This window comes from Castor canadensis, chromosome 3 (genome assembly GCF_047511655.1).
Source record: "Castor canadensis chromosome 3, mCasCan1.hap1v2, whole genome shotgun sequence".
Classification (NCBI taxonomy): domain Eukaryota; kingdom Metazoa; phylum Chordata; class Mammalia; order Rodentia; family Castoridae; genus Castor; species Castor canadensis.
This window is the reverse complement of record NC_133388.1, coordinates 33694330-33719528: the sequence shown is the minus strand read 5'-3', so window position 1 is coordinate 33719528 and position 25199 is coordinate 33694330. Positions and strand designations below refer to the sequence as shown.

General features: G+C 35.8%; 1 protein-coding gene and 1 non-coding gene across 2 annotated transcripts in view; one reads left to right on the top strand and one right to left on the bottom strand.

Annotated features, from left to right (window-relative positions):
• The window catches only part of Rbm25 (RNA binding motif protein 25), a 52953-nt gene that overhangs the window by 24716 nt on the left and 3038 nt on the right, over positions 1–25199 (top strand). Inside the window, exons 6-18 of the mRNA XM_074067610.1 lie at positions 1820–1980; positions 6172–6357; positions 7085–7138; positions 7375–7458; positions 10873–11159; positions 12369–12591; positions 12705–12794; positions 15921–15994; positions 18103–18253; positions 19594–19918; positions 20292–20566; positions 20909–21007; positions 23091–23138. Of these exons, the coding sequence (XP_073923711.1) occupies positions 1820–1980; positions 6172–6357; positions 7085–7138; positions 7375–7458; positions 10873–11159; positions 12369–12591; positions 12705–12794; positions 15921–15994; positions 18103–18253; positions 19594–19918; positions 20292–20566; positions 20909–21007; positions 23091–23138 (2057 nt within the window). The remainder of the gene's footprint in view (positions 1–1819; positions 1981–6171; positions 6358–7084; positions 7139–7374; positions 7459–10872; positions 11160–12368; positions 12592–12704; positions 12795–15920; positions 15995–18102; positions 18254–19593; positions 19919–20291; positions 20567–20908; positions 21008–23090; positions 23139–25199) is intronic.
• Positions 23624–23754, bottom strand: LOC141422269 (small nucleolar RNA SNORA51). Its single transcript, XR_012446863.1, has one exon. It is a non-coding gene; the product is annotated as a small nucleolar RNA SNORA51 (small nucleolar RNA).

The window sequence follows — 25199 nt, the reverse complement described above, 5'->3', positions numbered from 1 at the left end:
GCATGCCACTAGGTCCATCCATTGGTTGAGAAAGGGTCTTTTGTCCAGACCAGCCTCAAACCAGGATCCTCCCTCTCCTCTGCATCCTATTAGCTCGGTGCCTCTGCACCTGGCACAATTTGTAATTTCTTCAAGGAATTCTAGTTCCTTTTGTCTATACTGTTTTTTTAAAATCATAGTCTGGACACTATAATTGTACCTGGTTTTCTAATGCACACCAGATTCAACCCTAAGAGATTTTGATTTAGCTGGACTTTGGTGGCTCATGCCTGTAATCCTAGCTATTCAGGAGGCAGAGATCAGGAGAATTGCAGTTTGAAGCCAACCAACTCTGAGGACTAGTTTGTGAGACCCTATCTCAAAAAAACCAAAAAGGGTTGGTGGAGTGGCTCAAAGTGTAGGCCCTGAGTTCAAACCCCAGTACTGTTAAAAAAAAAAAAATTATGTAACTCCTTTTGTCATATCTGAATTTTTAGTCTTCTTCCTTGACAGGGACAGTGTTGGTGATAAATTATTAAATACTGAATTGCTTTATCTCACATTACACATGCAGCATTCTCAGACTAATAGCAACACTGTTGCCAGTGTGATTATTGCTGGTTGATTTTTTTGGCAAGCCTTTTTGTCCTTAGGACATATCATACAAAATATATATGGTCAAATTTTCTGTTTCAGTATCACTTTGAATAGTTCCTCACTGTGTGATTATGTCATTAATTAGGTACATACTTAGATTTATTTTCAATGTTTAGGTTGGTTTAGAGACTCACTCTGTCACCCTGGATGCTCTTGAACTCATGGGCCTTGAAGCACTCAGCCTCCTGAGTGCTTGGATTGCTATTTTTAAATTCAATTTTGTTTTACTATTTTTATTTAATATGTTATGTTAATAGTGAGCTTTATGCCAGACATAGTGGTGCTTGCCTGTAATCTCAGCACTCAGGAAGCTAAGGCAAGAGGATTGTGAGTTCAAGACCAGCATGGACTACATAGTCAGATCCTGTGGGGGAAAAAAAAGTGTCAGGCATGGTGTCTCCTAACTGTAATCCCAGCTTTGGAGGCAGAGATTAGGATGATTGAGGTTTGAGGCCAGCCCAGGCAAATGTTATCAAGAACCCCCCATCTCATCAGTAAGGCATGCATGGTGGTGCAGATCTGTGATCCCCGTTATGTGAAAGGCCATAGGTAAAAGTATCAGTGGTCCAAGGCAAGCCCTAAGCAAAACCGTGAAACCCTATCTGAAAAATAACTAAGGTAGAAAAGGGCTTGGGGCCTGGTTCAACTGGCAGAGCACTTCCCTAGCAAGATCCAGGCCTTGAGTTCAAACCCCAGTTTCTCTCTCCTCCCAAAATAAAAAGAAAGAAAAAAGAAAAAGAAAAGTGAGGTTGACTAGGTATAAAATAAAATAAAGAAAAACAAAGATTACTGAAAGATCTATATTTCTTTAGTTTAACATCTCAGAGGTCAAAAGTGCTTTATTAACATGCAAGCAGTTTGTTACTGTGTTAGGAAGTATTTTTGAAATAATCATTTGAGTGATGATTCACTGATTGCTAAATATGTTATCAAATGTTTTAAGAAGTAGCATATTGCTTGATTCTAACTTTCTTTTCATCTGACTTTTTAAAATCTATGTCTCTTTTTTTTGAAGGTGCTAAAAGTGAAATTATCAAAAGGAAGTCAAGGACAGGGGTGGCATCATAACTTTGATAATCCTTGTACACACATTTGTCTTTAATGATTTTATTTTTCCAGAATTTTTTTTTTTACTTTTCATAATTGCATTGATATTTCACTAATTCTTTATATTCACCACTAGCCTTTGGATTCTGTGAATATAAGGAGCCTGAATCTACCCTTCGTGCACTCAGATTATTGCATGACCTGCAGATTGGAGAGAAAAAGCTACTTGTTAAAGTTGATGCAAAGACAAAGGCACAACTAGATGAATGGAAAGCAAAGAAGAAAGCTTCTAATGGGGTATGTTTTTCTGCAGTGTGAATTTCCCTAAGCCAGCTGTGCTATTTCAGTGTAAATACTTCCCATTATAAATGAATCTAACATGGGGACTCCATGATCATCATCATTGTAATAATGTGTTTGTGGCTTAAATGCAGGAGTGTGTTTTATAGTTTGTAGTTATTGTAAGTGTTTTATCTACCCACAGTGGGTGGATGACTGTTGATTTGCTTGTTCCAGGTTGGGATGAAGGTAGTAAGGGAGGCTGGACAAGGTTAATTTACCAGGAATCACTGGTACAGACTATTCCAGACAGCTAATTCATTAAGGCAGCTATGTAAGTAAGTACAAAATATATTTTAACATACACAATATTTTTTAGTTGCCCTTTTCTTTAGAAGTACACAAATTCTAAAATGAATGAAAATAAGCCTTTCTACTTTATGTACCCGGATTAATCAGGCCAATTTTTTTTTTTAAGGCTATCTTAAGTGAGAAGAAAGGAATTTTTTGTATATTGTGTTTTAATGATTTATTTATTACCTCAACAAGTAAAAACAAAGCCTAAACCTGAGTATATATTGTTTTTCCCCACTCTTAGTTCCTTTTTAACACCTCAAACTGAACAGATCTAACATAGATTTATTATTATCTTTCTTACCCAACAAATAAAAAACCAAAATCACCTTCTTTTTTTTCAGTACCAGGTCTTGAACTCAGGGCCTATACCTTCAGCCACTCTACCAACCTTTTTTATGTTAGGTATTTTCAAGATAGGGTCTTGTGAAGTATTTGCCTAGGGTAGTTTTGAACCTTGATCCTCCTCATCTCTGCCTCCTGAGTAGCTAGGATTACAGGCGGGAGCCACCAGTACCAGCTTCTTTTTTTGGCAGCACTGGTGTTTGAACTCAGGACCTCATGCTTGGTATGCTTTCCTCAAAATCACCTTTTGTTCTTATGAAGCTTTCATTAGTTTCTAAGATAGAAATTGGATTGTATGACCTGGTATTGGTGACTCACACCTATAATCATAGCTACTTGGGAGGCTGATATCAGGAGTATCACAGTTGGAGGCCAGGCAAATATTTTCAGAGGTCCCCAAGCAAAAATGTAGTGGAGTTGTGACTAGCAGTAAAGCACCTGCTTTGCAAATATGAATCCCTTAGTTCAAACCCTGGTCCCACCCAAAACAAAACAAAAAATGAATATATAAAAGCACTGATGTTCTTTGTTTAAAAAAAGTACAAAAAAGCTAAGTATAAGAAGAAATTAAATACTACCCTATCACTATACATACCTATAGACATTTTGGTTGGCATATTCTTCCAGACCCTTTTTTATGCGGATGAATTTTTTGTTGTTGTTTGTTTGGGTTTGTTTTTTTGTGGTGGCATTGGGATTTTAACTGGGCATCACACTTGGTAGGCAGGTGCTCTACCACTTGAGCCACTCATCCAGCCCTGAATATAGTTTTCATAAATACAGTATTACATTCTGAATGTTATTTTATAAAGAACTTTTATCCCACATAGTCCTTTTCTTTCCTTGGATTTTTACTAATACATTAACTGATTTCCTGTGTTTGGTTTTACTTTCCTGTTAAAGCCCTGCCTACATTGATGAAGTAGAAATACAATTATGTCAAATCATTGTTAAGTCAAACCCATGCTGGAGTATTGATGTATTTTTTTCCATTTCTGGAGAGTCATCCCAGGTCTCACATGTACATACCAGGCATATTATACAACAATGACCTATACCCCCAACTCAGTATTGATTTTGTTGTTTTGGCAGTTGTTGGGTTCAAACTTAGTGCCTTGTGCTTGCTGGTGTCTTGCTCAACCACTTGAGCCAAGCAAATAAGGCTGTATTTTTTAGCATGGTTTCAAGTTTTACTTCATTTCACCTTTCTAGCTTTCCTTTTCTCTCTTCTGCACATTCCAATCGATGTGCCCCCCAAAATTCCTTTGTGTTGCTGACATCTCAAGTCCTTGTTGCCCATCCAAGCTTCCTGTTGAAATTCTGTCCACAGTTAAAATTAGCGTGTCGCTTGATTCATGTAGCCTTCATCTACCCTATCTTCAAGTTTTCTCAGTCAGACTCTTTCCATATATATAGGCTTTTTTGTTTGTTTGTTTGTGGTACCGGGGCTTGAACTTGGGGTCTGCACTCCACCATCCTTTTTTGTGTTAGGTATTTTTGAGATAGGGTCCTGTGAACTATTTGACTGGCTGGCTTCCAACCCTGATCCTCCCGTTCTCTGCCTCCTGAGTAGCTAGGATTACAGTCAAGAGCCACCAGCGCCTGGCTTGGACTCATTTTTTATTGGACATAATCATTGATTTTTAGGTGTTTCAGTTTGTACAAATTTTATCCTCAAAATTGAAAATAAAGTAAATCACTTTAAAGAAATGCACAATTTTGTTTAGCCAGTGCAAAGCTTTAAATCTGCTTATATTTGCATGGATGCAATTGTTTATATCTTTTTGTAGACTGGGTAGTTTCTTAATCACGTGGGGTTTTTTGGGGGAGGGCAGAGGAAGTTGGTTACTGAGGATTGAACCCAGCGCCTAGAACATGCTAGGCAAGTGCTCTATTGCTTAAGCCATGCCCCCTCCCCTCCCAGCCCAAAGTGTTGTCTGTGTTTAGGTAAGACTTTGGGGAAGCTAGTTGTTGTAGCTCTCACCTATAATCTCAACCCTTGGGAGGCTACAGCAGGAAGATTCAGACTTTGAGTCCAAACTAGGCTACATACATAGCAGGACTATGTCTCAAAAAAATAACCAACAGGGAGTTTGGATAGAATTGCCATATGTGCCACAAGATAGAAGGTCTCAGTGTTACTGAAGGGTTCTCTTTCATATAAAACCTTTAAATGAGCAGCGTTTATCAGCAAAGAGATTTTAGTGACAGATTTATGAAGTAAAGACCTTATTACTTTATATTATCGATTTCAAGTAAGGAACATTGCAATTACAAGTTTACTACATTGATACATATTTTAGTATCTTATTTATAGTCTGTATAATACACTTTGTCTTTATCTAAGATGCCAAGGAATACTGACTAAGCAGGCAGGTTTGAGAAAGTAAAAAACTCAGTGTGCGTAGTTTTATGATATTAGATACCATATATTGACATTTTGTGCTTCATAACCCCTATATTGGTAAATGCTTGAGGACAAAGTTCTTTTTTTTAAATTCTGAATTTTATGCCTTCTAATGATGTTAAACAGTATGCTCTGAATTAGAATTTGTTCAGCAAATTAATTTAAGAAATAAAGGCTTGTTGAATATTCTTTGGAAAGAACTTTGAGAATGTTGGTGGTTGAGTTTGGAAATTACTGGTAGGTTAGATTATTCAATAACTGTAAGACATGAAACTCATCTTTAGCAGAGTTGTGACTAAGCTGAACACTTATGCAAGAGTATGTTTCTGAAAGGGAATATATAAAAAAGCATATATTTACAAAGTATATTAATATGAGGATATGTAGGTGGGTACATACTTTAAATTACAAATAAACTTTTTGTACATGAACTTTTTTATATTTATCTTGTTGCCTCTTTGTCATACTTTTGTCCTTTTCCATGTTTTTAGTAGAGAAGACTAGAGAGTAACTGGAAATTTTCCAAAGTTAGTCATTGTATTAATTGGGTGTGTTTGTATTCTTAACTTAATTAACTTCAGCCACCGAACCTCTCATGTAGATAGAAATAACAGCACATTAGAAGACCGTAAATTTTCCCCACAGAGGTATAGTTAACAATCAAAGCTTTTCTTTTAAATAATAGAGTAACAAATCACTTATTTATGAGTACGTTACATGAACTGTTTTATTTTTGTAAAGTTACATGTGCAAGCAAGAGGGATAAATAAAGAGTTGGCAGTATTGAGAGTTCATTTTTCCTTATTGTATGTGTTTTTTATGAGGAGCATTTCCTTCATTAAAGAAATTGTAGAAGAGAGGGTAAAAGAAACCATTTCAGTTCCTAACATCTCTAATACTTATATTTTAGTGTAAAGCAATCTAGTAGTATTTTTTGTTTATTTAATGTGTTCATGGTTTTATTTATCTGCCATAGTAGCTATCACTAAAATCAATTCTGTATTTAGTAGGACTAAGATATTTTAGAGAAAAATACACGTGTTAACATGATTTTCATTTCTTTGATTTTTTTTTCTTCCCCTGAACTTGTCTTGGTTTTTAAGAATGCCAGACCAGAAACTGTCACTAATGATGATGAAGAAGCATTGGACGAAGAAACAAAGAGAAGAGATCAGATGATTAAAGGGGCCATTGAAGTTTTAATACGTGAATACTCCAGTGAGCTAAATGCCCCTTCTCAGGAATCTGACTCTCACCCCAGGAAGAAGAAGAAGGAAAAGAAAGAGGACGTATGTGTTCTGATCACAGTCATTTCTGTGATTTATTTTTTTTTTTATGATATTACTCTAGTGCTTTTCACTTTTGAAATGTTTCATTTGACATTGTAGTGTTCTATAAAAATGAAAATATTTTAAATGCATAGATTGTATATGCTATGCAAAAGTACTATGAAATGTATGTATTATGATTAGTTATCAGGTAATTGTGACAGTTCACATTATTTTGGAGGAATTTAGTGCCTTCTTTTAACTTCTTCAGTTTTGATTTTGCCCAAATAAGTTTTCATTACTTGACTTCTTACTTTGATCATAAAAGCCTGTCCAGTTGAGGTGCAGTCTATTGGTGATGGTAACTAATAGAGTTTGTTCTTCCTCTTCTTCTATCAATGTGAAACAAGAAAAATAGACATTTGGCATCTATTGCAATGAAAGGTTCATAGAAACACTGTTCTTTGGCAGGAATTATAGGCAAATTTTTTAAAGCATAATTGTTTTTCTTAGAAGACATTGAATACCATGAAACCTCCTTATTCTGTTGTTTGGGTCTTTTGGATAGAAAAGAGATGGTGGGTGATAGAAGATGGATTTTTAAGAGAAGGAAGTCATTTTTATTATCAAGTAATTTGAAATCAAGAAAATATCCCAAGTATTTATGCTGTATTATAAATGTATAGGGCATTGACTTGCAGGGTAATGTGAGCTCTGTTTTTTAAAAAAATTTTGGATTTTTCCGCAGATTTTCCGCAGATTTCCAGTGGCCCCACTGATCCCTTATCCACTCATCACAAAGGTTCGTTTAAATTGTGGGCTTTAATAATTCCTGTATGTACTTACAAATGCCAGATTTGTGATTCTTGTCCATGATTATTTTTATTATTTAACTTCATAATGTTAGCTTTGTTTATACTGTTGACTGTTGATGTCATTTTTACTTATTCAGTCTTAATATGTAAGACAAAAAGTATCTAATGTTTATCTTGTTATATTGATGTAGCTTGATCTTCATTCATTCCCCTTGTCTTTTAGGAGGATATAAATGCCATAGAAATGGAAGAAGACAAAAGAGATCTGATATCCCGAGAGATCAGCAAATTCAGAGACACACACAAGGTAGTATTCTTGTTTTTTCACTTGATACCAATCTAGACTTTTTACAGAACTCAAAGCAAACAGACAAGAAAATCAACCATACATTAGAATATAATTTTATATGCTTTTTATAGGTTTAATTGATGTTTAGGTAGAAACAAAGAACCAGAAGACTAATACCATATTAAAGTGGTCCTTGACGTACCATGTTTAATTTTTCAGTTACTGAAGACTATGCAGTCATCTCACTGTAGTATGAACAAAAGCTAGTTATTAGATTTCAACGTAAACATCAAGGTCAGATTTTAAATAGATTCAAGGGGGCAGCAGGATAACATACATATAGTGTAGTGTACTTTTGGGGACAGTTATTTAACTTACGAAAACCTTTAGAGCTGAGATTAAAATTTAAGATTTATATTCGTATAGATTTAAGTTGAGTGGGGGAAGTTTTAAAAAGTAGATCAGTGGTTACCAGACTTACCAAATTATAGATGCATGGAAGAACTGTAAATTCCCATAAAGCTAATCTATTCATTGACCCCCACCATTATGATAGAGATCATATGGTGACTAATGCAAGATGAAACTCTCAGCTTGGAAAGTAACAAGGAATAGGATGTAAGTATGAGCTTCTGTTTTTTATTATATTTATGGATGCCCCCTCAGAAAAATATGCAAAGGGGTAACTGGCTTGGTAATGGGTATTTGTTTGTAGTAAATCCCACTCACGAGTTTTGCCTATTTAAAGCTTCTCTCAATGACAGTGCATCTGTGAATGTTTGCTGGTATTGAAGGTGGTGCTTACAGATGGTGAAATGCAAACACTGCATGAAATGTATTTTGATGTTAGAGGTAATAATGTTACTGATTCTGTTACTGGTTCTTACTCATAGATTGAGAGACCTTTAGTTCAGTGAAATGTTACATGTTCATTTTATCTTTATTGCATCTTTCCTGTTCTCTCATTACCTTCAAAATCCCAAGTTGATAGTTAATGCCAGTGAATTAGTGCTGCTTAACACCTATTGTCCGGATGTCCAGCCATAACTCACATACACAGTGCTTTTCGTGTCTGAAAGCACAAAAGTAACTTCCAAAATTTTGAGACAGTGAAAATAGTGGTTTGTGGGAAGTCATTGGTAGAGAAATACTTCCGGTTAGGTTGAATACTCAAATTCAGAACTGAGTAAGCTTAAAAATGGTATACAGTTGTGTGTGTGGTTTACCCCCTTTTTGTTTTTATTTATTTGTTTAACTCTGTCATGTTATTGGTAAATTATGAGCAAATTATATTTTTTTTAAAAAAGATAATTGCTTCTGGAATTGTAAGAATTAGGCCTTTCATTGCCTTAGTATTATTTCACTGGGAGGGGGAGGATATTTTGAATTTCCAAAATGTGTTTTAAAAAATAAAAAAACAAAAGTTCTCATTGGGTGGTACGGTTAAAGGGGTATCGGAAACTCTAGTAATAATAAAAATAAAAATGAGCTCAGTGAACCTTTGCATGTTTTGGTATGAGTTTATTAAATAACCACAGACTGTGAGGGTATCAGCGTGGCAGGGGGCGTCCATTTACAGCACGGATGAGTCTGAAGAGAGAATAAGGTAAGATTTATGATATTTTTATCTGTCTCTTACTCTTCATCTTCATTACTCTCTTACATTTATTTTAGACTCCATTTTCTCTTTTTTCAGTCTTTCTTTAAAAATACACACATATATGCTATATATTTATATATATATACTTGCATATACATGTACCCACACATATATAGCATATATAAAACGTTTTTAGAAAAGCATTTAGTATTGATGAGATTGACTCACTTTCATTTACTTAGAGTTCACCTTTTGATATAATTTCTGAAACATTGTTTTTCATATGAGAAAAGTAACAATAAGCAAGAGTAAAAAAAATTGAGGATTATACAAAATTAAATTGGAACAGCTAAAATAATCTGTAAGTATCTGTTATCTCAGAAATAAACAAATTTCTTTGTAAGTGTATGACACTGAGGTAAGTTTACTGTAGTTTAGTCTTATTTTGCAAGTATAAGTTTTATATTCCATTAGAATTATCTCAGTAATGAGATTTAGCCCCTTTAATAGCTTTCCAGTTTCTGTCTTCTTTCTACCATTTCTTATCTCTTCCCTTTGTAATTTCAATCTATTCAGTATTGTCTCTGCCTGCACTCTACTCTAATTTAGATTGGCACAGCATCTGAATATATTGATGCCTCATACATTAGTTTTCCTTTCATAATCCTCTATCAGTTCTCTGGTCCATGAGCAAGAGAAAAAGTATCAAACAGGTAAGACTGATTTTTAAAGTTGTTTTAAATGCTTTACATGACTGAGAAAAGAAAAATGCGCATTTTATTATTGCAGTTTAAATTTCATCTTGGTGAAACTAAACTTGGAACCAAAGGGATAAATGTGTTTTTTGTTTCACATGTTTGGGGTTTTGCTTTTTTTGTTTTATTTTGTTTTTTTTTTCTGCTGAGTTTGGGTAGAAACCTTGTGGTACACTGGTAATCTTTTAGGGTACAAACTTGGTCTGACTTTGTTATTTGGTTTATTTGTGAACCATGTACTTGCTCTTCCTCCCAGAAGCATAGCTTGTAGGCAAGGTTAATCCAGTGTTGGCGATCCATGTCCTAGCACAGCATCTGTAAGTTAATACACAATCGTTCCTTCCAAGGATGGATTTATCATTGTAAATATATTTTTATTTTCTTACAGGAATAATGGGCATAAATAATGTTGCTTTTAAATATTATAATTATGTACAGTATGCTTGAAGTGAGTGGTTTTCCACGTTTTTGTATCTGATGGACTGTCCATCTTGTAATGGTGGGAGTAAATATTTCCATAGATTAGAAGGTGGTTATTTTCTGAATTCAGTCTGTTTCTTTTGGAGGGTGGGCACCACTGGAGGAAAGAACATGTTGCATTACAGTAACTTGACTCCTCCACCTCCCCTTTAAAAACCCTCATCTGGTAACCTTTAGGTAATGGGAGGTATTGGGAAGTCTAGAGTTGTAATTATTATCATTACTCCCATTGATTTACAGATACTCTTACTAGGCATGAATTACGTTTTAGCAATGTGATTGTCTATGAATTATTATAAGCCACATTCCTCATGGTTATTTTAGTTATTGTGTAATCATTTAGTGGCCAGCCACACTTGACACAATCTCCCATCATCCAAGATTGAAGATTCCTGGCCTGTCTAGAGTATATGGTTTTGCAAGAAATCTAGTCTTGTGATTTCTTCAGTATAATTTGTTCAGTAAAGCCACAAGTATTTAATATTTAAGTACCAGTGGTTTGATATTTTTTCTTCCTAGTATTGGGCATTGCGCCGGGAATAGTCCAAATACTAGAGCAACAGAGTTAACTCTAAAAGTGCTTTTATTGGTTTCTAGAAACTGGAAGAAGAGAAAGGCAAAAAGGAAAAAGAAAGACAGGAAATTGAGAAAGAACGGAGAGAAAGAGAGAGGGAGCGTGAAAGGGAACGAGAAAGGCGAGAACGGGAACGAGAAAGGGAAAGAGAACGTGAACGAGAAAAGGAGAAGGAACGGGAGCGGGAACGAGAACGGGATAGGGACCGTGACCGGACAAAGGAGAGAGACCGAGATCGGGATCGAGAAAGAGATCGTGACCGGGATCGAGAAAGGAGCTCAGATCGTAATAAGGATCGGAGTCGATCAAGGTATGACTTTATAGATATTATCATTTCCAATAGCTTAGAATTATAGAGTAACTCTCTCTAGAACCCTTTTACATTTATGCGATGAATTACATTAGTCTGACCTTACATACATGGATAACATTGATGAATGTAACAATTTTTGGGCAGTGGTCTCACTATGTAGCCCAGGATGGCCTCCAACTCTAGATCCTCCTGTCTTAACCTCTTGAATACCTGGATTACAGGTTAGAAATTTTTGTTTGTTTTTGCAGTACTAGGGATTGAATCCAGGGCCTTTCTCTTGTAAGGATGGTGCTCTACAACTTAGTAGAGAAAAAATGAAAAGAAAAAACTGAATGAGAAAAGAAAAGGTCATCTTTTCAAATTTGTTTCAGAATACATAGTTACTGTTAACAGTTTTCTGTTGTGTTATTGCTCAAGTCACTGGGATCATTTCCTAGGAGCATCACCAAAAAACCAAACAAATAATTCCCCCCGAAAAACAAAAGACTGTACCTAAAGAGAGGTCCATTTGTGATCCTTAAACCATGTTGGCTTTAAGTGGAGCATTAAAATCCCTCCTTCCTTTTGTTTCTCCCGTTTGTGAGAATTTGACATGCTATAAAATCAGTTTTTTGTGGGGTTTATTTTTTGTGTTTTGGGTTTTTTTGGTTATTTTTATGAAATAAATGTATCCCTAAATGACTGTTGTATACACATACATGGATTTAATTAGATCAGTCATCATATATATTTTGCAGTGTTGCTTTATTGTGAATTAAATATTTTGAGAGTTGGTTTGGGGTACTGAAGTTTGAATTTAGGCTCTATATTCTTGAGCCATGTTCACAGCTAAATATTTGAGAACTTTTAATGTTGATACATATAGTTCTAGTTTTCACTACTGCAATAATTGTATATGTCTCTTTTTCACCACATACTTGCCAGCACCATGGTAGAATTAATAGCTTGTCTTTGTCTTTTTTTTTTTTTTTTTTTTTCAAATTGCACTCAGGGCCTTATATATTAGACAAATGCTCTACCATTGAGCCATATCTCTAATGCCTTGTATGTCTTTGTAATAAATATAGTAGTTAACAGTTCTGCAGAAATTGAATGCTAAATTTTGCCTTTTGACCTTGTATATTATTTCGTAGCATATGTTGTCCTTTACCTTTACCATGGTCCTTAAAGGAGAGATTGACCAACATTATTTTAACAATCTTTCAGAGAAAAGAGCAGAGATCGAGAAAGGGAACGGGAACGGGAAAGAGAAAGAGAGCGAGAACGGGAGCGAGAGCGAGAACGGGAGCGCGAGAGAGAGCGAGAAAGAGAACGGGAGCGGGAAAGAGAGAAGGACAAGAAGCGAGACCGAGAAGAGGATGAAGAAGATGCATATGAACGAAGGAAACTTGAACGGAAACTCCGAGAGAAAGAAGCTGCTTATCAAGAGGTAAATTGATTAAAAACTTTTGTAATCTCAAACCTTGGTATATATAGCAGGTTAGTCAACTTTTGTAGAATTCCTTGTGTAAAGTTTTAAAGCTTTGGAAATTTTAATTTTAGCGCCTTAAGAATTGGGAAATCAGAGAACGGAAAAAAACCAGGGAATATGAGAAAGAGGCTGAAAGAGAAGAAGAAAGAAGAAGAGAAATGGTAAGATTCTAGGTTAAAATTAAGTGATTTTTCAGGTAATAACAGATCAAATCTTACTGTTCAGTAGAAATAACTTTAATTCAAATGTGTAAGCTTTTTAAGTCAACGGATAACTCATGTATTTTTTAATATTTTTTTGACAATACTGGGGCACTCTACCACTTGACAATTTTTTGTGTATTTTAAGCTGCCAAATTTACTGTGCATAGATTTTTTTTTTCTTTCTCAAATTTTTACTGCTCGTATAATTATATTTTCATACTTTCAAAGTAAGTCTAGGACTGGGGACTTGGCTTAAGTGGATAGAACAGTTGAGCATGCCCAAGACTCCAAATTCAATTTCTAGTTATCCTCTTCCCCAAAGGAAGTATATCATAACATGTTGGAGAATTAGAAGATTCTGAAAGATTCTTGAATTGATACTGTCTTTGAAGCAAATAGTGTGGTGAGAACTATTTTGATAAAAGTACTGTTTATATGTATGAAACACTTATCAATTAGTTTTTCCTTATGTTACTATAATATTCTCTTTACATGATAGTCATAAAATGAGTTTTAATCTTTACATTTACACAGTTGATAAAGTGTAAGCAGTGAAGTAGTTGATATAGTTACTGAGTAAACTGATGATTATTTTGTCATAGTATTTACATCAGTGGTATGTTCCACGTGTTCTGTCTTTGCCAGCATATGAAATTTTCTTTTATCGCCAGTTTAGAGGTTATTCATCCAAAAACTTTACTGAAGTTAGGAGTCTTCAAACAGTTCTTGAAACAAAATTAGAAGGAATTTTTGTAAGTAACTATAAGAGTGCTTGCAGCAACTAGATAGATACTATGGGTTTCCAAGATAATAGACTCTTGTAGAATTATTTAAAATAATTTCATTTTCTTAAAATTAACTTGAAATGGAACAAAAACTACATTTTAGAATTTCATTTTCATTCTTAGTTTGAAAGTTATGGAAGTGCTTGCCTAGCAAGCACAAAGCTCTGAGTTCAAACCCCAATACTGCCCCCCAAAAAGAAATAGAATTTGGTGAAGAAATGTCATCAGTGACATTGGGACTAAACATCTTAAAATGATTATTTCCTATGACCAAATCTGTAACCTGTCTTTGTAGAGAAATATTTTCAGTTATTTTGTTTGTGAGCGTTAAGTAAAATCCAGTCATGCTGGGCATGGTAGCTCACTTCTGTAATCTTAGATATTTGGGAGGCTGAGATTGGGAGAATCGAAATTTGGGATTCATGAGACACCACCTCCAAAATAACTAGAGCAAAATGGACTGGAGGTGTAGCTAGTAGACCAACTTCTTTGCAAGAGTGAAGCCCTGAGTTTCAAATTCTAGTCCCACAACAACAAAACCAGTTAAGCAGTTACTTGCGCATGTCCAAGTAACACAAATACTTGAAGTAAAAGTGAAAGTTTCCTCTTATTTTCTCAAGAGTTGTAAGCTGCATTTGTATTTTAATACGAACTGTGTGTATCTTCCTGTGCGCCCATACTTTCATAATTGAAGATACATATTTAAGTGCTGTGGCTTATTGCCACCATCTCTGTTCATTCACTTGACAAAATTTGAGTGTCCATCATATTGCCAACCTTGAGCCTAGATAACTTGGCATAAAGGAATGAGTCACAGTCCTAATGTTTTTTCATTCCTTTTGGTGGTACTGGGGTTTGAACTCAGGGCCTCATACTTGTTAGGAAGGTTCTCTACCTCGTGAATCACTTGACCAGTAATATTTTTGTGTTGGGTATTTTCGAGATAGGTTCTTGCAAACTATTTGACCAGGCTGGTTTTGAACTCCAATCTTCCTGATACTTGCCTCCTGTGAGTAGCTATGATTACAGGCGTGAGCCACCAGCGCAGAGCTAGAATCCTAATTTTTTAAGTAAGTGAACGTATTGTTATAAAAGGCAGCCAATAAGAGGTATATGTGAGTCTTTTGAGGTGTGTTCACAGTATTTCGGAGGTAATTAGGAGGGATTTTTTTATGGATGTTTAGAGAGGTCTGTAAATGAAGGCAAATTTGAACTGGATGAAATATGTTAATTACTTAAAATTAACTGAGATAAAGGCTCCCATTTTAGAATTTCTTTTTCATTCTTAGACTGGAAGATATGGAAGAGAATAATATAGTAAGCTAGAATTAGGTGAAAAAAATTCCATCTTTAACATGATGAAATAATTATTTGCTTTATATGTAAATGCTGATATAATAGTGGCTAGATATGATATGTATATCTAAAATATGTATTAGATATAATAGTTTTTGTATTTGAAATTTTCCAAATAAGAAATCTGTATACTTTTATGATTTCCTTACTCTCAGTTTAACATTAGGTAGACAGGGTTTCTGGGTTGGGGTTAATAGTAGACATTAGCTTTAGTTGATGCATGAACATGATTTAAATTTTTAATCCTACATTTTACTGAAAACTACTTGTAATATCATCTATATGAACAAAATGAAATTAAAATTTTTTTTTACAGTCAATAAGATGACATTGTTTTGTTTTTCAGTGTGCACAGGTTTCATTGAGAATAATTTTGTACTTTGAAGATATTTGGGCTGGGGGTGAGCGTCAAGTGGTAGAGCGCTTGCCTGGCAAGCATGATGCCCTGAGGTCAAACCATGGTACCTCAAAAAAAAAAGCTAAGAGGATTGTTATTATAGCATGCTGTATGTGTGTGTGGTTTTCACTTCAGAGATATGTCCTAAGCTGACTTGCTTTATTGGTAAAAGATGAAAAAATGTCTAATGTAATGAGCACTTTTTTTTTTTTTTTTTAAAGTACTGGGGTTTCAATTCAGGGCCTACACCTCGAGCCACTCCACCAGCTCTTTTTTTTTTTTTTTTTTTTTTTTTGTGGTGCATTTTTTCAAGATAGGTTTTTATGAACTATTTTCCTGGGCTGGCATCATCTCTGCCTCCTGAATAGCTAGGATTACAGGCGTGAGCCACCGGCATCTGGCTGTGAGTCACACTTAATACATGAGAACTTTGGAGTTTTAAGTGGTACAGATAAGGAAAAAAAGCTGTTCCCATGAAAGGGGCAAGAGGTAATCTCAATGACTCCCATGTTAATTTTGCATTTTTTGTCCTTCATTTATGCAAAGGCTAAAGAGGCTAAGAGACTAAAAGAATTCTTAGAAGACTACGATGATGATAGAGATGATCCCAAATATTACAGGTAAGGAATCTTTGCTGTATAAACTCATACTTTCAGCTTTTTATTTGCTGTAATTTTTTTTTTCTACCTGAGTGTTTAAGTTTACTTAAGGGAAACAAGAAAGATAGAAATCTTAACTTCTTAAAGTCACACCTCTGATACGCTGTTTTATGGGGTGGGTACTGGTTAGCTATTAGAATCAACAATTCCCATGCAGTATGACAGTACTACAGTAAGGCCACTCCCCCCACCCCTTATTTGAGGATTAATTACATGCAGTTTGGGCCTAGCGCAAAATAATGAATAAATTTCAAAAACAAAATTTAAATTCCTGAACTTGAAGCAGCTCAGTTGATATGGAGAAGCTGTCAGTAAGTCCAGTGTTAATTGTCAGTGGTGTTTAAATTGTATGATATGCTGAGTATTTCACTGCCCTTAATTTTGTGAAAACTGGTCTCCTAAGAAAGTAAATGGTACTGGGCATTGTGGAACATGCCTATAGACCCAGCATTTGTTAGGCTGAGACAGGAGGCTTGAGTGCTCATAGTCAGCCCCAGCTACATAGTTGAGATCCCATCTGAAAAAAAAAAAAGAAGTAGGTGCCCCAAAAGTAATGTAAAAGCTATGATAATCATCCCAAGCCAGAAAGGGGACCTAGATTTGTTGAAAAGGGGATGTCCTTTAGCTGAAGTTGGGTGTTAGTATGGGAAAAATGAATCTAGTATCCATAGTGAACTCTATGCGTCCTGAGCATTTGTGGTTTTTCTTAACTTATGTCTCGTTGGAATGAAGGGTCTACTATATATTAAGTAATCTTTTTTTCTCCTTCATATGTGTTAAATAGGTCCAGTTTTTATAGGAACTATTTAGGGCTGTCTAGATTTTTGTCTTCTAGGATTTTGAGAGTGGTCTATTGTAATTGACCTACCTTTTCCCATCCCATTCCCCATTTTGATAGTGTTGGGAAGTGATTTAGTTGTAACACCTGCTCTTCCTCTTCTTGGTCCCTTGGTATTTATGTTATTACGGTAAAATTGTTTTTGTTATCTCCCAACCAGATTGTAAATTTCCTGAGGATATGGACAGTGTCTTCATACCATTTCTGACATGGTGCAGGCATAATAAAAGCGTTTAATATTTTTCAGTATATTATAGCCACAATAATTACATTGGAATTAGTAACTTAATCTGAAAGAGTACCAGGAATTTGACTTTGATACAGAAAATACCACAAAATCAGTAAAATTATTGAATATTAGAGTCACAAAATGGCAATCCATACCCTCTACATTCTGAGACACAATGAACTGCTAAATAGAATATCTGCTTTCTGCTAATCTCTACTACTTTTAGGCATCTCCACACTCCCACACCCTTCCCTGCCTCTGTATTTGTTTTTTTGTTTGTTTGTTTTTATATTTGATTTTGAAATGAGTTCTCTCTTTGTTGACTAGGCTGGTCTTCAACTCATGAGCTCAAGTGATTCTCCTGCCTTAGACTCCAGAGTGCTGGGGTTACAGGCATACACCACCAGACATAGCTCCTAGATTTTTCTGGAAGGGAGAGAGTTCATTTTAATTGGTATAGACTATTGTTTTCTTGTAGTCCAGAATAGCTTCAAAATTGTGATCCTCCTGCCTTGGCCTCCCAAATACTAGGATTATAGGTGTGACTTATTACACCTGGTAATCTTTTTTTATTTTTAATAGTACTGGGGACCACAACCTCACACATGGTGAGCATGCACTCTCACACTGAGTTACATCCTTATCCTCAGAATTGCTACTGTTTTTAGTACTACTAATATACTTACTCACAACTTCGCATCTGAAAAATGCAATTATGTGTTGGATTCACTGTGAAATGTGCACAAAATGAGGGGTTTTTTCCTCCTGAAAGATACAAATGTGTAAGTGTTTCAGTGGGACATGTGATAAATGACAAGACAATGCTTGCTTTTTACAGATTAACATGTAGAGAGCACACTGTCTTGGGTGTTCTATAGATGTCAAACATGACAGTCTTAGTCCTTAAGTGTGTGGCTTTTAGTATTAAAAAAGCGCTTTTGGAGACATCCTATGTACTGTCAGTAGTCTGATTGTTAAATTTGAAACCTGTTACTTTTGCAGGGGGAGTGCTCTTCAGAAAAGGTTGCGTGATAGGGAAAAGGAAATGGAAGCAGATGAACGAGACAGAAAGAGAGAGAAGGAAGAGCTTGAGGAAATCAGGCAACGACTTCTGGCGGAAGGACATCCAGATCCTGATGCAGAACTCCAGAGGGTGAGATGCTGCCTCTGTAGATGATTTTCTTTCAACCCTGTGTCCTTTTAAAGCCAATTAGGATGTAGTTTAATGTGCAGTTTTAGGACTACTCCATGAAAGTTGGTATTTTGTGGTAGGTTGTTAGTACTATTTATTTTTAATACAGAAATCGTTAATATCACTTGATTCACAACTATTTTGTAAATACCTTACAAATTGACCAGTTCCTTTACTGGTCATTGTCTTTTAATGAAACCCCTAAGAAAACTGTGCTTCTTGCAGCCTGCTGTGCCATTTGATGACTTTTGGTTTGGATTCCTTTCCTCAGGAAAGATGTTTTGTCAGTAGTTTGTTATTTAATAAAGGAACAGACTATATCATAGGTTCTTGTAGTTTTGCACATAAGAGAATGTCATTTTACAGTATGACACTAATAAATTTTTCATTTCAGCTTTCCGTTTTTATCTGTTATATACTTTTAATATTCTTGTATGTTCCACCTCTTTTTTTTTTTTTTTTTGTGGGACAGCATCTTACTATGTAGTCTAGGTTGACCTTGACTTGTGATCCTCCTTCCTCTGTCTCCACAGTGCTGGGATTAGAAGTGTGTTCTGTGCCCAGTTAACGTATCCCTTTCTTTCCCAACATGAAAATTTTTGTTGTTGCTGATAAAGTAAAAATTTACTTGAGTAAACTAATTTCAGACAATATAGAAGACAAAAAACGAAGTAGTTAATGATCTCTGTTTATCTAATTTTTAATTACTAATCGTTTCCAAATAGCTTTCATTTTGCTATAGGTCTTTAATTCTTAAATTCTTTTCCATATTTCCTGCTTTCTTTTTTAAGTGACCATTAGTTTCAGTTAGTATACAGAGAGGAAAATGATTTATATTATCATCCTGAAGATGAGTTGCCTTTTATGTATTGTCTGTACTATTCTAAAGTAAAACTTCTTTTATAATTTCTAAGTTTTTTTAAAAATACAAAAATAAACTATTTCGTTCTGAATTCAGACTACTATGTATCTTTGTTACCTCCCTAGATCTTACATACAAGGCACTGAAGAATAGTAACATGTTTAAAATATATGTTTTAAACACATAATACATTACCTAATAATACTATTTAGCTTCAACTCAGCTTTCTGGGTAAGTGTTCACTTCCTAATCATAAAGAATAATGTTGAAGCAAGGATGTAGCTTAGTGATAGAATGAATGCTTAGCATGCATAAAGCCCTTGGTTCAATCCCCAGCACCATTTAAAAGAAAAAGGTATTTTTTAAATACACTGTAAAACAAAAAGCATTGTAACTTGAAGTCTCTTAAAAGTTACTCAGATAATTTTTTTGGCTGTAGATGGAACAAGAGGCTGAGAGGCGTAGACAGCCACAAATAAAGCAAGAACCAGAATCAGAGGAAGAAGAAGAAGAAAAGCAAGAAAAAGAAGAAAAACGAGAAGAACCCATGGAAGAAGAAGAAGAACCAGAACAAAAGCCTTGTCTCAAACCTACTCTGAGGCCCATCAGCTCTGCCCCATCTGTTTCCTCTGCTAGTGGCAATGCAACACCAAACACTCCTGGGGATGAGTCTCCATGTGGTATTATTATTCCTCACGAAAACTCACCAGACCAACAGCAGCCTGAGGAGCATAGGCCAAAAATAGGACTAAGTCTTAAACTGGGTATGTTAGCATTTCCTTTCTCCTTCTCCCCCACCAAACAAATTTCTATATTTTGCTTTAAGGAAAAATAATAAATATATGCTGCTTGGTAGGTAGATAGCAAAGTATTTTTTTTTTTTAAAAATGCCTTTCTAGCTCACGATTGTTTTCATAGTTCTACTAGTGCTCCTATATCCGCAGCTGCCTCGAGTTCTGAGAAGAAGTGAAAAGTTAAATTTTCTAGCACTTGTGAGTAGAGAGTTATTTTTTATAGTTGGGATCTTTCTCGGAGATTTGTGGAAGTATATTTCGCACTGCTTTTGAGGGATGGGGAGTTGTCAGTTTTAACATTTAAAAATTAAGTCTTCATACTAAGATAGTGTTTTTACTATAGGTGCTTCTAATAGTCCTGGGCAACCTAATTCTGTGAAGCGAAAGAAACTACCTGTAGATAGTGTCTTTAACAAATTTGAGGATGAAGACAGTGATGATGTACCCCGAAAAAGGAAACTGGTTCCTTTGGATTATGGTGAAGATGATAAAAATGCTGCCAAAGGCACTGTAAACACCGAAGAAAAGCGCAAACACATTAAGAGTCTAATTGAGAAAATCCCTACAGCCAAACCTGAACTCTTTGCTTATCCCCTGGATTGGTCTATTGTGGATTCTGTGAGTAGCAAATTAAATACTACCATATTAGAAGTAGTTTTCAGTGTGGCATACATAGAACCTTATTTCATTCTAGTAATGACAAATAAGTATGGATAATCCTCTTGGCACTTAAGAACCTTGACACCAGGTAAATACCCCTGGACAAGGAATTTATATTGAGAAATTTTGGGCTGTCATAGAGTAGAAGCAAATAATTGTTTCTTAGTTCAACTTGTGAATGAACATACATAGTTTAGTCTTAAAAATTGTGAGGCTTTAGGCTTTTTAGTAGATGTTATAAAAGACTATAATTACGTGGTTCATTAACCATGCTTTTTTTTTTTTTTTTTTTTTTTGCAGATACTGATGGAGCGACGAATTAGACCATGGATCAATAAGAAAATCATAGAATACATAGGGGAAGAAGAGGCTACATTAGTTGATTTTGTTTGTTCTAAGGTTAGTCTTTTTATTCCCTCCAAGCCCAAGTTTTATTTCTAAATACTAAGTATTTCTAAAATACTTACAGAGCCCAGTCCATGATAGTTTAGTTTCAATTAAATGATCCATTGGTACTTTTTTCTTAAGTTTTATTTTTGAGATAGGGTATCCATAATTTTGCCCAGGCTGGCCTGCAACTTATGATCCTCCTTCTGCCTCTGCCTCTGCCTCAAGTAGCTGGGATGAAAGGGCATATGCCATTATGTCAGAAAAGAGTTGTGTGGTTTTTGTTTGTTTTTTTACAATTGGTTTGGTGGTACGAGGGGTTTGAACTCAGTGCCTCTGGTTGCTAGGCAGGTACTCTACGACTTGAGCCTTTCCACCAGCCCTTTTTTTTGTGTTGGGTATTTTTGAGATAGGGTCTCACAAACTATTTCCCCATGGCCGGCTTCGAACTTTCATCCTCCTGATCTCTGTCTCCTGAATAGTTAGGGTTATAGTCATAGAAGCCAGGCCCATTGCTGCTTTAATGAACCCCTCTACCCTGTTTCAGGCTTGTCACAATATATGCTTTTATACAGAGGTTAATAGAGGACAGAATTGCTGGCTACTGCCAATTATGCTGCTTCTAATGGTGAGAATTCCATCCCAGTGCCATTGTCTTCTTCTGTTTAGAAGAATGCTGTTGAAGTAAATTTGAGGTCTCTGGAGGTATCCAGTATATTGTCTTACCAAGCTTCTTTGTCAGTCACACATCCTTTGGAAGAGAAGCAAAATATTCCCATATCATCATAGTGATCATTTGGTATTGATTATTTACTAGTTCTAAGCAGGTACAGTGTTAGTGTTTTATATAAGATTTTGTTTTCTTTAAACCTCAAAAACTTAAGTGTAAGTTACTAATGTTATCCTTTTTTTATACTTGAAGAAATTGAGGTTTGTGGACAGATTGTCATAGCCATGGTTGTACAGTGAGTAGCAGTACTTAAAGCCAGTACTGTTAACCAGCAAGACATATCCTTATATTGTATCCTCAAAGCATAGTCTTTTCTCTCTCTCTTTATTTTGCAGTACTAGGGTTTGAACTCTGGGCCTACACCTTGGGCCACACCATCAGCCCTTTTTTATGAAGGGCTTTTTCAAGATAGGATCTCGAGAATTAGTTGCCCAGACGTGGTTTGACCCATGATTCTCTTAATCTTTCCCTCCTGAGTAGCTAGGAATATAGGCATGAGCCACCAGTGCTCATGTCTTTAATGTTTCTGTGCCAGAAACATCACAGTCCTGTAAAAAGTCCTATTTTTTTGTTGGATTTGTGGCTAAAGTGGTAGAGTGCTGCAAGCACAAGGCACTGAGTTTAAACCCCAGTACACCAAAAAACCCAAAACATAAACCTGCCTTTCTTCCATCTAGAATGGTTTTTTAATATAATGAAGAGAAAACTTAGGCTGCCTTCCACTTATAATTAGCTGGGTGCCAGTGATACATGCCTGTAATCCTAGCTTCTCTAAAGGATTGTGGTCCAAGGCCAGTTCATGCAACAGAAGTGATACCCTATCTCAAAAATAGTCTACACGAAAAAGGGCTGGTGGAGTGGTTCAAGTGGTAGAGGGCCTGCCTAGCAAGTGTGAGACCTTGAGTTCAAACTCCAGAACCAGAAAGACAAAAAAAAAAAAGAAAAAGAAAATTTGTGAATCTCAGCACTCAGGAGGCTGAGGGAGGAGGATTGTGTAAGTTAAGGATTGACTTATAGTTGGTGCTTGCGATCCCAGAATAGAAAGCTAATAGAAAGGTTCCTTGGCTAACATCTAACTATTTTGCCAAATTCCCAAACTCTCCATATATGTTTATTTTCTTCCATTGGCATCATTCTCAAGGAAACCATTAGTCCTAATTAAGGAATTTGGCAAATTGGTTAAAATTACCATTGCCAAAAAGGCATTAAAATTTATTTTTTAAAAAAAGAAAGCTTCCTTGGCTACAAAAAATTACCACACCAGTTTGAGGTTTTTTATTTTTTTGGAACTGAGGTTTTATACCTTAAATCTTACTGATTAAATGGTATTTTTTTCTTTTTAACATGACAATTTGTTTCTTTTAGGTTATGGCTCATAGTTCACCTCAAAGCATTTTAGATGATGTTGCTATGGTAAGTTAGAAATGTACTCCTCCTTTATCTGTGTGAACAAACTAATTTCTGAATTTGATTAATTATGTACCCATGTTGGAATCTTTGCTTTTTAAAAGCCTGAATTAGAGCTTTAACATGCATTCAAAAAGAGGGTAAAGGCACCCACAGAAAGAAACATGTAAAAATTAGCCTTTCCTTCCCCTCCTCTCCACTCCCCATCTTCTTTCCCTTACCCCCCTTCCCCTTCTGCAGTTGGCTAAAGCATAAAATGGTAGATTGTCTGCCTTTCAAAACGTGGCTAGCAGGCAGGTCCACTGGTAATGAAACTATATAGTGAACTTGGAGTAATAAAGTATACTGATTACAGAGGAGATGGAGTGTCTGGTGATCTTCAAGGCAGTTAGGAGAGCATCACAGGAATGATGCTCTAAACTGAGACTTAAGTATTATATAAATATTGTATATTGTAGTGGCTAAACATTAAATTCTTTTTTTCCCTTACCCCATGTCTTCCCATTCACAATATAGAGCAGGCTCAGGGCCTGAGCTGAAGTATAATGGGGTAGGTTTACTTTCCCTCCTCCTTCTATGCAGTAAGTGTAAGAACACAGCCTGTGGTAAGCATCAGGAAGCCTAAATATCACATACTGAATTGCATTTAATTTTGAATTAGAGTCAGTGGTTGTTTATTTTAATATTGTAATTTTATGAGAAAAGGGAAGGAAAGAGAATTCATAAAAGTAAGAAAATGACTGAATTGTGAAGGCTGAAGATAGGAAGAGAAGAAAGAAAGACCTGACTAGAACTGGTAGTTTGAGTGAATTAAAAAGACTTGTGGTTCCAATGAAGTTGGACAAGATATGTTAGAGTGAAACAACTGGAAAAATTGGTAATGGTCAGAGAGTAGAATGTTCAGTGAATTTCATGCCATCCTGGACTTCACAGTGAGACCCTGTCTCAAAAAAAAAAAAACAAAATAGGGCTTGGCACCGGTGGCTCAAAATAAAGAAAAGTCTAATTGGTGAAAATAAGAAGGAAAGGGACTTGTTTTACTAACAAAAACAATTTGTAAGGACAGGTGCTTGAGGAAGCAGAGGCCAGCCCCAGGCATATAGTTTGGGATGCACTATTTCAAAAATACCTAACACAAAAAAGAGCTGGTAGACTGTCTGCCTAGTAAGTGTGAGGCCTTAGGTTCGAACCCCAGTACCACCCAAAGAGAACCAAACAACAAAATAGGCCAGGTGTGATGTCTTTCATCTGTAATCCCAGCCACGTGTGAAGTATAGGAGAAGGATCACTGAGGCTGGACCAGGGAAAAACTGGAGTTCTATTAAAAAAATAAAGCTAAAAAGGTCTGGTGGCATGGCTCAAGTGGTCGAGTGCCTGACCAGCAAGCCCAGGCCATGAGTTCAAACTGCAGTACCACAAAAAAATAAAAACAGCCCACTCTCCACCCTAAGCATTACCTGTTTTTTTTAATGTACTTTTGAGAGTGGGTATCCTAGTTAGGCCTGCCTGAGTGAAGGAAGTTGTAAAAAATCAGTGTTCTTGTTTTTGGTCTTGGCAGAGCTGGAATCTTAGTGAAGATTTCATGTGTCAGTTTATATTTGTTTTGTTTTGGTGGCACTTGGGATTTGAACTCAGGGCCTCACACTTGCTAGGCAGGTGCTCTACCACATGAACCATTCCTCCAGCCCTTTTTTTGGTTGGATGTGTTTTAAGCTAGGGTCTTGCTAGCTATTTTCCTGGGCTGGCTTCAAACTGAGAGCCTCCTGATCTCTGCCTCACGAATAGCTAGGATTTATAGGCATGAGCCATCATCTGACTCATGCGTCAGTTTTTTTTTTTTTTTTTATCTATTGAAATATTTTGACTATGGAGTATAATTTGTTCAACTCTATTAGTTTTGACTATTGGCTCATTGATCACAGTGGGAAGAAACCAGTTAATCTGCTTAAAACTCTGTTAAAAGGCATGGGCCCTCTAATAAATGTTTCTTGAGTAAGTAAGAATTTTTAGCTCAAGTAGTACTTCACTCCTAATAAAAATCTGACTTTTTCAAACTATATCTTTGCC